At 39.2% G+C, this 15,484-nt stretch overlaps 1 protein-coding gene across 6 annotated transcripts in view; it reads right to left on the minus strand.

Annotated features, from left to right (window-relative positions):
• Positions 1–15,037, minus strand: part of DMGDH (dimethylglycine dehydrogenase) — an 88,449-nt gene extending 73,412 nt beyond the window's left edge. The window contains exons 1-3 of one of the 6 annotated variants that reach the window (XM_083819049.1): positions 14,754–15,037; positions 14,579–14,665; positions 7,766–7,837 (exon numbers count right to left, since the gene is read on the minus strand). In XM_083819049.1, coding sequence (XP_083675175.1) covers positions 7,766–7,809 — 44 coding nt within the window. In that variant the 5' untranslated portion in view covers positions 7,810–7,837; positions 14,579–14,665; positions 14,754–15,037. Of the gene's footprint in view, positions 1–7,765; positions 7,838–14,578 lie in introns of those variants that run through there. The other 5 variants (XM_083819048.1, XM_083819051.1, XM_083819050.1 and 2 more) reach the window with 5 other exon arrangements.
• Positions 15,038–15,484: the final 447 nt, after the last annotated feature.

The following is a 15,484-nucleotide window of genomic DNA, read 5'->3' on the forward strand; positions in this document are numbered from 1 at the left end:
AAAACCCTGTTAGGTAACAGAATCATCCACATAAGTTTAAAAAAAGGAAAGAAAAATTGAACGGTAAATTTGCTGAGAAAGGTTTTCTTAGGAAAGGTATCTCTATACTTGGAAACCATGAAGGACATGTTTCCATAGTTTATTTTTGTGAAATACTACACGACTGAGAGTTCTGTCTGAAATCTCATTCCCACCCATCCTGCATTAGAGCCACTGCCTTCCTTTATGAAAATATTCTTGAAGTTAGAATATTGAAAGCCTTAGTTGGGCTACTTTTAATGTATAAGATTATTTCATTATTTCTATATCCATGCTGATATTCAAAAGTCCAAGAAACATTTCAATATGCAACACTTTACTGGGAAAATTCAAATATATTTTTCAGGCTGTTATTGGCATGCAAATTTTAGAGAAAGTCATCTGCTTTCACCATGTCTTTAGCAGACTGAAATAAATGCAACCTGGAAATTTTAGCTAAAAGCCAAAAGCAGACAAATCAAGAAAGTGAATATTTTTAAATGTAGACTATTTTGGAAAGCATCCATTTACATATCTGTGCATTACATTAAACTCCTTTCCTTCCTAAACCCTTCTGGAAGTTCTCCCTGCAGAAAATGCAACTATGCAAAATCTATGAACCAAAAAAGCCATCTCTTTGATCACCACCAAAATGATCACAGCATTAAAGATATATGCATGACGAAGTGGCTAAAATATGAGCTACAATTGCTAAGGAAGTGCTTTGTGCAACCATTACCAGTTTAGGCACTTCCTGTAGGAAAAGATGCAGCTTGACCATCATACTGTATAGAAACAGCTGGACTGACTTTTTTTTTTTTTTAAAGCCCAAACATGCAAAAATTCATATTGAAGTGAGTGAATTATCGAGGGTGGAAAGGCCTTGCAGAGAGATCTGGACAGATTGGAGAGCTGGGCAATCACCAACCGCATGAAGTTTAACAAGAGCAGGTGCCGGGTCCTGCACCTAAGAAGGGGCAACCCTGGCTATACGTACAGACTGGGCAACGAGACGCTGGAGAGCAGCCCCGCAGAGAGGGATCTGGGGGTTGCGGTTGACAGCAAGCTGAATATGAGCCAGCAGTGTGCCCTGGCAGCCAGGAGGGCCAACCGTATCCTGGGGTGCATCAAGCACGGCACTGCTAGTCGGTCGAGGGAAGAGATTGTCCTGCTCTACTCCGCGCTGATGCAGCCTCACCTCGAGTACTGTGTGCAGTTCTGGGCACCACAGTACAAAAAGGATGTGAAACTGTTGGAGAGTGTCCAGAGGAGGGCTACAAAGATGGTGAAGGGCCCAGAGGGGAAGACGTATGAGGAGCGGCTGAGGTCACTTGGCCTGTTCAGCCTGGAAAAGAGGAGGCTGTGGGGAGACCTCATGGCGGCCTGCAGCTTCCTCGTGAGGGGGAGCGGAGGGGCAGGCAACAATCTATTCTCTCTGGTGAGCAGCAATGGTTGGACCAGATGATCTTGAAGGTCTTTTCCAACCTTAATGATTCTATGATTCTATGACCTGAGGAAATGGAGTCAAGCTGTGACAGGGGAGGTTCAGGCTGGACATCAGGAAGAGGTTCTTCACCGAGAGGGTTGTCACGCACTGGAACAGGCTCCCCAGGGACGTAGTCACTGCACCAATCCCATCAGAGTTTAAGAAGTGTTTGGACTGTGCTCTCAGTCATATGGTCTGAATTTCTGGGGACACCTGTGTGGAACCAGTTTTTGGACTGGATGATCCCTGTGGGTCCCTTCCATCTTGGGATATTCTATGATTGATTCTGTGACTTGACAATACAGAACATCTAAGAACCATAACATTTAAGATAACAATCAAATATTATTTTAAGGACTTACTTTTAGATATCCAGTTTAAAAAGGACCAAATTTTAATAACCAATAATGATGACGAGAAACACTGAGGAGTTTAAAAACTGTTCTAAAGGAGACCTGGCCCAAGGGTAAAGGTGCATGATGCCTGTTAGATTGTTATCTCAAACTGGGCTTAGAAAGAAATTGACCAGGTGCTTTATTGATCACTACAGAACCCTCAACCTCTACAGGAAAACAAACAAACAAATCCCAAACATAAACAAAAATCCTGCAGAAAAGCCAACAAAGTTTTATTTCCAATTTCTTTCTGTGTAACATCTGAGTGAGGGGTTAAGGAGCTGTTAGATTTTTTTTAAGCTTTCTAATGCTTTATTATATGACTAGTTAAGGAAATAAGATGGACCAAGAGCACAATCCTAGGAAATTTGTTTCCCTAGGAAGCCTGTCTGAAAACTTTGATAATTAGAAATGAAAGGGGCTTCAGGCAGCCACAGGCTCTATTTAGTACCATAAGGCAGGATCAGCTGTTCATAGGATACATTTGTATCAACTGTTTGGAAAGGCACCTAACCATAGAGACTCTGTGCCAACCCCACCCAATATGGTTACATCCCTTGTCTTAAGAAATTGTTCTTAATTTGGTGACCCTGCTTGAGCAGCGGGGCTGGACTAGATGATCTCTGGAGGTCTCTTCCAACCTCAACCATTCTGTGATTCTGTGATTAATCTGAATACTCCTTGATATAATTTGAATACACCATGATGGAATTTTAATCCATTATTTCTTTCCAGATCATTATAGACACGAAGAATTTATTCCCTTTGTCTTCCCTGAAACCTTTTATACATTTGAAGATTCATACACATTCCTTCTTTCTCTCTTCTGATTGAGAGACCCTGTTTGTCCATTCTTTCTCTGTGGCTTCTGTGTCTGTGATTCATCACAAACCCAGAGATCATCTCCATCAGATCTTTTACCAGAGCTTCCTGGGTCTTAGCATTTTTCACATGGAAGCAGAATTGAAATGACCTGAACTTTGGAAGTCTAGGTCCAGAAGTGAAAATACAAAGTCTTTGCTATGTAAACAACAAACCTTTGCTAACTAGGATGAATGTAAGGACAAGAGGGATTTGAACAAGAAATAAGCTTTGGAAACTTTCTACAAGCTCACTGTGCTCCACAAAGAAGATAAATACATTTTCAGTGAGCTCCAAATTTTTTCAGGAATCCCATGCAAAGAATGCTTGATGGCTTAAGAAATTTCAGTTGTACAATCACGTCTCCATCTTGCTGGCTGGCTTGATTTACCTGTAAACTGCAGGAAAGCAAAGACTTGCTTTCTTTTGTAAAGTAGGATGTTCTGGAGTAAGATACAAAATCATGGAAAACACTTTTTTTTCCTTTTGCTTTTGGAGGAGAGTTTTATAGGAATCCTACTGAAACAGAAATCTCCATGTACCATCAAGTTCTTCCAAAAGCAGTTTGTGGCTCATGCCTTCCTACTTCAATTCTATCCATAACTGCAGTGCTAGGTTCAGTGACAGTTTTTAACTAAGCATTAAATAAAAAGTCAGTTCATATATGTCTTGTTCTACTGTATTGACTTGATAAAATATCTAACATAAATAATCTAATTTCATCCTGCAATGTCTTAAATTATTCCAGGTATAGATACTATTGAAATAGGATGAGCAGATTATCATAAAATATATTTTCAGTATCTCACTTTATTAGAAAAAAATCTTCTGTATTGCCTTTTCTTTATGTTCCACTTATTGACATGTTTATGGACAGATGCTTTCTGCCGTAAGTTTTGTAAAGAGAGAGGTTACAGAGCTCCACCTACATGGAGTTCCATGGAATTATGATAACCAGTTTGGTCAACAGTGGATGATCTGTATACACACAGCTCCTGAGACAGAGAGTAATCAATTACGTTCCAAATTCAGGAATCAGAAGATGGAACTCAATATATTTTGGTCAACTTCACCTCAGAGCTTCTATATCCAATAAAGTTGTAAAACTGAAAAGAAAAACAAATTCTGGGTAACAAGACTTGAGGCATTCTGAGCAGAGGGTAGTAGCTAACAAAAGAATTTCAAAGCAAGTTCAAGAAGTGTATATTTGGAATAAAGAGAAGAAGCATAATTCTATCTCATGACTAACAGAGCAATAGCAAATATGCATTGAGCAAAAGATGCTTTACAGGCATTACCAGTTATCAATTGGTTGTTCAGGAGTGTTTTGTAGCATTCATTTGCAAATATTTGCATGTTGTCATTTCAATGCAATGGAAGAAAGAGACGAACGGGCAGCTGAAATACAATAGGAAAATGGTGAAAAATGAATAAACCCTACTTTGCAACTTATCTGCTTGCAAATCCAGAGACCAAACCTGTTCAGCCCTGTATGCCAGTCACTGCCTTTTAGCAGTCAGGTTAATAAACTTTATAGCTGTGTATTTTCAGCCAAAGAACAAAATCAGGACAGTTTGATACATGGAAGACCAAGAATAAAAAGACTGTACTGTTTCTGAGTCAAGCAGTAGTGTTCTTTTACACTGGGAAGGAAGGGAAGTCTTTTCTGCAAAAGGTGTGCAGTGGAGTATAGAAGGAAGAACATTCTTATTCCCTGATCTACCTACCTTATCCCAAGTCCCACATATCTTGTTGATGGTTCTCCATCAAAGATGAAAACCTCGTATCTTGGGTTCCATAGACAGTTCCATAGTCTGATTTGCCATAGCTGTACCAGCCCTTCCCCCAAGATTTTATGGTCCTATGTAGCTTTAGGGACCCTCATGCTTTAGAACCTCAGGCTATGACTTCTTAATAGCTTGCTGTTACTTATCCTGAGTGTGGTGCAGTTTTTAGACATTTTTAAAAGATCAGACACATTCTGTTGCTCTGAAAATGCTAGTTACAAACAGTGGTACTAGTAAAAGGCTACCTGCAGAGTAATCTAAAGCTAAATCTCTGATAAGCAAAAGCTAAATCCATATGCATTTGCTGATGCGTATCATTAAAGTTGCTGAATCTCTGGAGCTGCCTTTTTTTTTTTTTTTAATCTCTCTAATAGAGGAATTTTGCCCAAATAGCAAAGGACTGAAAGTAAAGACAGTGGTATTGTTTTTGCATTTCATGAAACTGGATATAATTGTTGTCATACAGATGACTCCTCTACTTGCCAACTCATTTCCTTGATCAGTGATCAGTACATTAGTAAAATGTAATTGTTTTCAAAAAAAAAAAAGTTATATGTTTCTGTATATTATGCATTATATATAGTTACAGTGTAGTTATGAAAAAAGAAGTCGAAGAAAGGCTTGTATGCAGGAAACCTTGCATTTATTTATTTTTTTATTATTGTTAGTTGGCCTGCTGGAAGATACTACTTTTTCCTCCATACCTTTCTGTAAAAAGGCATTTCTTAGTAGTATCACACTACTACAACTTCATGAAAAATCAAACAGATGTCTTATTATGGCTAAAGCTTTTTTAAAATCTTAGTTTTTACCCTTTAATTCCTGCATAAACTTTTTTTCTGTGTGATGAGATGTCATCGTATTGCAATTTAAATACAGAGGCTTGTTGAAACGTGTAAATGCTGCCTCCTGGCGACTCACTGTATGGCTACAGGATGGGGGAATCTCAAATGGATTCTCAGGCTTATACACAGAAATCAGAAGAGCATTTTATTTGTATCTAACTTCAGAACAGACTTAATCACACCTGTATTTGTTACTTAACAAGGAATTTTTTTCTTCACAAGAACTGCCAAAGATAACTAAGCACCCAATTGTGCAATATTTCATTCTTATTTTCCTGCCAGGCGGAAAGAGCTGGAGTATTACTTCAAGTATGCTCAGGCTGGCTCTTATTTTGAAATGTTAGAGAATGTAATATGGAATACGATGTAGACAAATATTTTAAATTATATGAAACAGGGTAGTGGAGAAAACATGAAAATAGAAGGTAGTTAACAAGTGTAAAACCTAAAATATATCTAAACACTGCCTTCTCCTTACCTCCCCTCTAGCATTACTCTGAAGTCCAAACATTACTAAAATGCAGATTTTTCTACATAGCTTAATTCTTAGTAGTTAAGAAATTTAACCAGACACCCTTAACTGTCTGTGTGCTCGTCCTGTACAATGAGGAATACCTAGGCAAAGAGATACTGTGTGTAATATTAAATGCTATTCAACACTGTATCAATCACACAATGGGGCAGAAATTAGCTGACTTGACAGGCATGCAGTACTACATCCACTGTAGCCACTGCTCTCTGCAAGGCTAGAACTTGCCAGGTTTGTCTGCTGTCCTGGCAAGACAGACCTGTGACCGAGAAGCAAATCGAGGCCACATTCTTTAAACCTTCTTACTGTCTTTCTTGATGCTTTTATTCATTTATGAATTCTTTTCGCAGACAAATCTTTGTTATTCCACCCTACTTTGCTACTGCTACACCTATGTTTAATATGACTGGTTCTGCTGGTTGCATGAGGCAGACAGGACTCAAAGATAATTAGTATTTTCACCGATGACCTGAAAGATGATTTGCATTTGTTTTTTGGACCTGAAGGTGTATGTGCTCCATTCTGTTAACACTGATATGACAGCACAAAGGAATGGAAACTGGATTAGCTGTGTTTGCCTGGAAACTAAGCAATCCTTGGGTGGCATAAAGATGATATGTGTGACTCTTACCACCAGCTTCTTCCCAGTTGTGGGAATATGGAACATTCCAAAGACGTGACAGCATGGCCACAATAACTCACACTCCAGCTACCTTTGACTAGAAAATTAAAATACTTCATCAGTTTTGTCATGTAAGCCTTTGAAAAGAGGGTTGCATAGAACTACAGGCAAAGAATTATGATCTATTTACTCCTTACATTCATTCTGGATACAGTTATTACCAGCTGCACAGGGTTTAACAGCAATGACTTTTAATTTTCACTTGTAATTTCTACCAAAATATTTACTGTATATATACACTGAGATGTTACTGAAAAGCTGTGCATGAAAGTTGTCTTCAGCTGAGGATAGAAAGGATATAGGAGTGTGTCCAAATGGCAACTGCCAGCTGTATTTTCAAATGGTATGCAGAAAATTGCCTGGCCAAACGAGGATTTGGCCCCTGGTTCAAAGCTTCATGAAGAAACCATGGAGAAATCCTCTTTAAATGGATTAGCTATTCTGTTCTCATGAACAGAAGCAAAAAAATTATGGATTTAAATCATTATTCCCTTGGATTATTGATAGCCACACATTATCACTCAGATGAGCATTAAAGGCTGGCAGACCAAAATGCTTTGCTCCAGACCTCCAGGCTGGTCACTTCGCTGTGGCATAACTGCGTAGCTAGGATCAAGGCAACAGACAGACCACATGCATGTAGTCCACTGCAGCAGAGGCAATAGAAGCAAGAATGGGCTGTGTTCACTGTTAGGTACATTTTTACTGTTTATGGCTTCGTTTAATAGTCTGTCTGAAACAGTACCTGTTTTAACAGTGTGTCCGGTTAACAAGCAGTTATTTCTCTGAAGCACAAAGAGATTTCTGAGTAACATTGACTATTCAGTTACTCAGCTAGCTAGTTGCAGCTAATAAATCAAAGCTCTTCTCATTCTTTTATCCTAATATTCTGGCCTCATTTCTAAAAGTAGTGCCTCAATATGTGCTGTGCATGTGATAGATTTACTTATGAATCCAATCCTACAGGCACTCTACAGCTTTGCAAACACATCTGTTAGGACTTTTTTTTTTTTTTCCCCAGCTATATAGAACATGTACATGAAGCTTCTACAAAAGAGCAAAAAATCACATTCATTTACAGGAGCATACAGTGACATTTGTTATAATCTTCAATGAGGTGATGCATGGAATTCATTAAAATAATAAAGTGTGCGATACTCACAGCTCCGTATTTCCTTGAACATGAAAGACAGTAATATTTTCCATGTGAAAACTTGCTGCCCCTCACTGGTTTCTAAAAGAAACAATGGAACAATGCCATCAATCACTCAGAACAGTAAGGACATGCTTAGAATCCACAGCTTTTAGTTAATAACTAAATTAAGAATAGCATGATGTCAAGGAATAGCCTGTAAACAGAGCTAATCATGATGCCTTGTTGGTCTACTTAATTACTAAGCCTAGCACATGCACCTTCTTCCCTCCAGTGTTTGTTGTCATTTCCCGTAGAATGAAAATGAACTTTGAGTTAGATTATAGCTAGAGGTCATAGTTGATCCTGGAAATGGCACAGAGGGAAATGCTGTCGTAAAGAAATTCTGAAATTCTTCAGAAAGACCTATGTTTAGAAACATTTAGTGTTTGCAGCTACAGAATGGAGCAATGTGACCTGCAAGCAGTTCATGTGTTCAAAACAAAATTCTTCAACGAGTAAAGCAAATAAGGCTGGGATTCCTCATCTGAAATAACATCTAGTCTCTTCAACCACTAATAGCATGAATAAAAAACAAGGATGTAGCAGAGGGTTATGGTAATGAAAGTGCAATTCATCTGAAGAAGCTTATGTAATTGGATTATATTTATATAACCTCCCTTTTTGCAGCATCTCATTGCTCTGTACTCTTATAAAGTGCTTGATTTTACAAGAATCCAGGCAGGCAAATAACCACTGAACACAGATGGGAAACCAAATTAAAAGAAAGAATGGGAGCTACATTCAGACTGATTCACAAAATTAACTTCACTATCATAAACGACTCCTCCATCGGTGCCATAGGGTCTTCCAGCCTTGTAGAAGCAGTGTTCTGAATTGCTGTGTGCACTCCTAAGCCTGGATACCTCAGCAGTGGCAAAACCAAAGGTTTGTACTGAGAGCAAGTGGCCTGAATGGGGCCCTAAAGAGCTTTTTCATGGTCATGCTTTATTTGAAGTAAAACAGACAGCTGTAGTTAGATGTTTCACAAGTCCTGCTGGTCGGGCAGGAATAATTCTGGGGAAGAAGTAGTTCTGTAAGTAATCCTTTAATGTAATGACAATTTTAGGTGAGCCAGAGGAAAGTGCAGTCTCCTCTATCCAGCTTCCTAAGGTCTTGTAAATTTTTGGCAGATATTCACACACCCATTTTACCCCATGATTCCTTTCTTCCCCACAGCTAGTTAGTCCCTCTCTTCTCTGCGACCTTTTTTCCATTTAAGAGACCAAAAGCTTTATTTTCAATTCAACTGAAGATGATTATAATTGATGTGAATTATGCAAAGCCTCTTGTCACATTTTCCATTCTGGCTGACTCAAAGCCCTGGATCTCAAACCCCACTCTGCACTGCTGTTCGAGGTCTGATTGTATAGATCAAATCCATTTCTAGTTTCAGAGATCTTTGTCTAGTTGATCATATTAGTAATTATGGTCTGTATGAACATAACTCACAATATTTAAATGTAAGTTAGTGGATGAATACCATCAGATGAAAGTGTCCTTTAGTAAGTCCTTTGTAATACATAAATAACTCTGCTGAGAGCAAAACAAAGGCCCTTTGTGTTATTGCAGAGTGGAGCCAAAAATGTTCTCGAAGCAAAGTTTGTTTTCAATATAATTACATACAGCTCATACATAAAGCAGCTTGCCATGCTGTAGCCAAAAATGTAGTCCTTTAGATTCCATGAACATCTCCATCTATCTATATTAACAATAGAAAAAAATATATGGTAAGACTGTTTATATTTCACTGGTTCCTTTATTTTATTCTACTTGATATATTACTTGTTGTCTAAGGACACAGTCCTGCAAGAATCTTACTGCTGGCACAAATATCTGCCTGTACAAACGGCCTCGCAGCACTGGGAGTCCTGTGAGTGAATTCAGGATTGTTTTGATATGTTTTGGGATAGTGCCTGTTACTGATTGTGACTGGGGACTTTAAAAGCTGCAGTGACAGAACAGAGCAGAAAACGTAGCAAATATATTCTAAGATAGTACAGAAAAGGATGAAAACAAAATCTTAGATAATTTCTTTATATTAGGTGTGCTAAGAACAGGAGAATATATTCAAATTTCCCAGTGAAAGCTTAGATGCCTAAGAAATTATTTTAGGAAAACGAACACGTCCCCATACACCTGATGTTAGCCAGCTGATAGATCAGCTGAAGCATCCTGTCAGGATGATCCATTTGGAGACTTCTCAACAATTAAATAACCCTTCTGCACTTGAACTGATGGAAACAATTCTGAATCCCTCAATGTTGATGGGAGAACACTCCCTCCAAGAAAGCACCATAATTCATCTGGAAAATTTTGTCCTTTAGTAATTTTTCCTTACATACCTGCATCCTTCCATTCCACAGTATAATGACTGTAGAGCCAGATGCCAATCATAACCAATTCTCCATTGTGTTTTCACTTGTATATCAGTATTTAACATCTTTCTTTCTGAATGCAGTAACAGAAAAGCAAGTGATGATAATCCACAGTGCAGTCTCATTACTCAGTAGTGTATGTTTCTTTGCCACTACAACATGTTTATGCGGTTCCAGGAAGAATCACCACTACAGAAATAATTTTCCTTGTATAGAAGTCCATAGTCAGTAAAGGGCTGCTATAGTTGGACAGTAGGGATGTGACGTCTATGCCACACTGAGATGTGGAACAGACCAAAGGAGAGCCAGTAGCTGAAACACCTCAGGACCACAAAAAAGCTTCCTCTAAAATCCTTCCTCTGCTCAGGATAGGTCAAGTCCCTGGAGGTCTCAGATCAAAGTAGACAAGATTTGCACTGAGCACAATTTACTTTGCTAAAAGAACATGAACCATGATGTCACCAAAGGGTCTAGGTCTCTAGAAATTTTCTCTTATTTTGGGGGAAAGTCCATTTCCATCCCTGTTTCTGAATTATTTTTTTTAGTGAAGCAGAAGACAGTTGTGACCCTGACACAACCTACACAACTGGAACAGTACATAGCTATTATTTCCACCAACAGGCTGGGAACCACACCATCAGACATCCATAGTCCTCTTATTCTTCCCATCTGCTACTATCACCTGCATCTACTCATGTACTAGCAAAAAAATGTGAATAAGGAAGGCATCCTAAACCCTTTTGCATTTCTCACACAAGCAGGCAGGCTAGACCACAGTCTTGTCCTAAATCACTATCTGTTTAGCCTAGAAATACTAATGGGACACCAAGCTGTGCAGGAGCATTTCTCTGGTTAAGGCTGGGAAGACTCTGCGGGGGGATCTGGACAGGCTAGGTCAATGGACTGCATCCACTTGCGTGGCATGCAACAGGGCTAATTGCTGGGTGCTGCACTTGGGGCATAACGACCCCTTGTAGTGGTACAGGCTTGGGGAAGGTGGCTGGAAAGTTGCTTGGCAGAAAAGGACATGGGGGTGCTGGTCAAGAGCCGGCTGAATGTGAGCCAGCTGTGGCCCAGCTGTCCAAGAGGGCCAACGGCATCCTGGCCTGGCCCAGAAATGGTGTGGCCAGCAGGACTAGGGAAGGGATTGTCCCCTTGAATGCAGCACTGGTGAGACCGCATCTTGAGCACTGTCTTCAGTTTTGGGACCCTCATGACAATAAATTGAGCTGCTTTTTATCAAAAAGAAGTAAGATCTGCTCCAAGGATTAATATGCATTTTATACTTATTGTTAAACCCCTGGAAATAAAATTGTTTAAATGACTTCTTGTCTAAATAGTTTCAAACTAACTGGTAAGCTATACTGACAAAAGTACTTCTTGTTCTGAGAGACAAATGAAGAGGTAAACACAGCCATGATGAGTATTCTCTGTCAGGGAAGGAAAACTCTCTATACACTTTTCCAACGTGTGTCACAAGTGAAAGCTGGCAGATACAGGATCCACCAAAGAACCTACAAGTTCCTAAAATCACAGAAACATAGAACCATCTGGGTTGGCAAAGACCTTCAAGATCATTAAGTTCAACCATCTGCCTGACCTGCCAAGTTCCAACACTAAGCCATGTCCCATAGTGCTGCATCCACACATCTTATAAATAACTCCAGGAAGGGGACTCCACCACTTCCCTGGGCAGCCTTTTCCAATGCTTGACCACCGTCTCTGTGAATAAATTCTTCCTAATGTCCACTCTAAACCCTCCCTGGCGCAACTTGAGACTGTTTCCTCCTGTCTAAGATATCACTTCTAAATTTAAAATTGAAGCAGGAAACAAACAAACAAACAAAAATTAACAATGGGATTTTGGACTCTTGAAACTTTAAGCAAAGGTAACTGTGTCTGCCAGAGCAGGACCACCTGTAGCAAATCTCAAGGTAATGCTGCACCTCAGTTTCAAAACACAGAAACCACATTTATATCTCTGCAAACTAATACCACACTGGCAGTCTGGGCCCTAACTTTTATCTTTGGACACTCTACCTGCATTCCAACAAAAATTTCAGACTTAAATGAGGACAATATTGATCAGATTCACTAGATACCTGATGGAAAAACTAAAAAAGTCAAGCTGAAATTTTTACTAAAAATGTCATTTAAATATGTGGAATTTGAAAAACTTAGTGCTCACTGAAGAGGACATTTCCAGAAAATGTGTGTGCCAAAGTAGAAGTAAGAATGTGTTTTATGTGGTTTTCTATGCACACCCCTAAAATGGTGTTTCAGTGTACGCTGCATTCACAAGCATTATGGGTTCCTAAAGACAGACCAGTTCAAAGCATTCCTGTTAACACAGTGACTGAAGGTACACACACAAGAAACCATACATGTTTTCTGGTAAAAATGAAAACCTTGGTTTTCGGGAACAGATATTGCTCAGTGCCAAGTTGTGCCATCTGCATAACGATAGAGCCATAAAGGATGATCTATCTCTCTCTATCAGCCAAATTCCCCATGAGCATGTCTTTGATCTGTGGGCAATTGCATGACTTAGCTGAAGTTTCTGGGCATGATAATTATCTTACATTCAGCCTGAGGAAACAATATAGAAGGACCCCTTTGTTTGGTGATGGCTAAAATAGGAGCAAACCAGTTACCTGGGGACTGAGCCACGCGGAGGCCGCAGCAACCACTGAGCTGCACAGTCCCATGGGCTCTCCCCGCGTGTGGGAAATAGCGCGGGCGTATGGGATTGATTTGAATGCAGAACAGTGTGTGTGCGTGCATGCATATGTATACATGTGTAACAAACAGAGCAGTGAAGAGAAACTCTGCTGATACAAACAAGTCAGCAAAAAAGCAAGACCCAAGCAGAGAAACAGCAGCTGGAACGTGACCATGAACAAAAACTAGATCAAGCAAGAGGTTTGGGGCTGCCTGTGCTGAAAAAGGCTTGGAACTGAGAACAGAGAAACTTGCTCCTGTTACTTGAATTCAAACATACTCAGAGAAATACGCTCTGCTTCTATAAAAGCACTGGATTGCATTAAAAAAACACCTAACTGCATTTTCAGTTTCTTCTTTTACAGGAAATATCCCAAGATTCATCCCAAAAATTATTCATGCCAAAACAGGAAAACAACATAAAGGTAGAAAATTTGGGAAGCTGTTCAGGAACTGGAACTAAAATCTAAAATCAGAAGATTACCTGGAATGTATCTGCAACTAGTTTAATTTCTTGGTTTTGGGTGTATGCTTTTGAAATTGAAATAAGTAATGCCTTCAGCTACTTGATTTATGATAGTTGCACAACGCCAGGTCTGCAGCTTACGTTTATATAAAACTGTTGTCTAAAAAAAAAAAGGGTTGCAATTCAGTTTTGATGAGAGAGAACCTCCTTAGTGCCCTCTCTAGCCAAGTAATACCTCCAGAATGCAGACAGACAGATGTCTTTCTCTGGCCTGCTTGTTCCTTGTCTCATCTATTAGAAAGCAAATAAAACTGCACAGACCAACAATGTTAATGAGAACAGTAGAAGTTCTTACTGAATGAAATCACCATATTGGAAAAGAAAATATACCACATATATATTACAAATCAATTACACAATATTCATGACTTCCCTTACCACACAAAAGAAGATGTAAAAAAGAAGAGATAATGTAGTGATTCAGCTGGACTCGCATATTACATTATATTTCAGGGTATCTGTGTACTGCATATACCACTTTGGTTAAGGTACAAACCTATGTACTTGCTGAATACTGGAATATACTCAGAACATTATTTTCCTCCTATTGTTATTGAAAGACCTTATAAGAAGTTGTAAATGATGCTCCTTTTTTTAGAGGTGCCTCCTCCACGTGAGAATCAAGAGGCTACAAAAGGTCTTACAGCAACTGGGAGTTGTAACTAGGAATCAGAAACAACTTGCAGTTAGAAGTCCCAATAGCAAAATGAAAGAAAATGGAAGTAAAAAGTATGCAGAGCAGAGCTAGCCAAAGATAAAGGCACAAATATTATTGCTTTGATTTAAATTGTAATAATTTTAGAGGGAAGAAGGTAATAAAATAAAATATCTTTATAATGCATACACTCATGCACAAGGGAGAAAATGAATTGAAGTTTTTGAAAAAATATTTTAGGGTCAAAATTTCAATAAATTTTTGTCATAAACCAAAAGGGGTTTAAGTCAAATTAGGTTTTCTGAGGAGAATGTAGTAGAAGAAAAATTGTTTTCTTAATCCAAAAGTGCAGTTAGGAACTATTTGGGGCATCCAAAGAAGGCCAAACAACAAGAACGCAAGTGATGGAGTTGGAGAGGAAAGAGGAAAACAATAATCAAATTAGAAAGGAAATAAAAGCAGAGAAAGTAGAACAGTAAGAAGGAATGAATCAAACTGCTTACCTCTTACTCCAGTGCTCTGAAAGGTTTTATGTCTGACTTATCTTTTACACCTACAGTGTCCTGCCCAAGGATTTCAGTGTTTCACAACTGTTGAGATGCATCATCATAAGAATGCATTTGCCTCACAGTATACCCCACATTCTTTCAACCTCTTTTTTCTTGACTTGCCTCACACCTGCATCATTGACGACAGTCCATCAAAGTTATTTACAGTGCGCTGCTGTGCCATCAGTCTGTCTGCAACTAGTTCATCACTTCAGATTCCCACCCAGCAGTTTCCTGTCCCTCTGCAGCTGCACCTCCCACTTCCTTCCAGGCTGCATCTCCTCAAGCTGACAAAGTTCGTGATGGTAAAATGGATGCACGTGTTTAAACTGGAGAAACTGCTTCTTTCAAGGTGCTCCAAGACCAAACCAAACAGTATTTATCCCTTATCCAGGCGCCAACTAATTCTTCCTGAACCCAAAAAAGAAAAAAAAAAAAAAAAAAGTGGTGTTGGGGGGGGAGGGGGGTTGGGAGGGGGTGAGGCGCTGATTTTCTTTAAATCTTGTTGATTCCTTCAAATCCTTTTGCCTGCAAGCAAAAAGATGTGCCCAGCTTCTGGGCTGAGAGGCAGAAACTTACATCCCAAATTGTCCAAATGAAAAAAATATGCAATGCTATCAGTATGAAGAAGATGCAGAGTTAATTTGAAATTGTATGGTGAAGATGGGAACTACAAAGTAGACTGTATGGCAGGATATCATGAAGTGTAGGTTAAGAGAATGTGTGCTGCTGGCTGAAGAGAAACACAGCGGTTTGACCTGCCATGTGGAAGCCCAGCCAGACCAACTGTTTTGAACACTGGGATCATCTGGTCCTAAAAAAGAAGAAGCAAACAAACTTAAAAGCAAACAAACAAACCTT

This window comes from Anser anser (assembly GCF_964211835.1).
Source record: "Anser anser genome assembly, chromosome: Z".
Lineage (NCBI taxonomy): Eukaryota > Metazoa > Chordata > Aves > Anseriformes > Anatidae > Anser > Anser anser.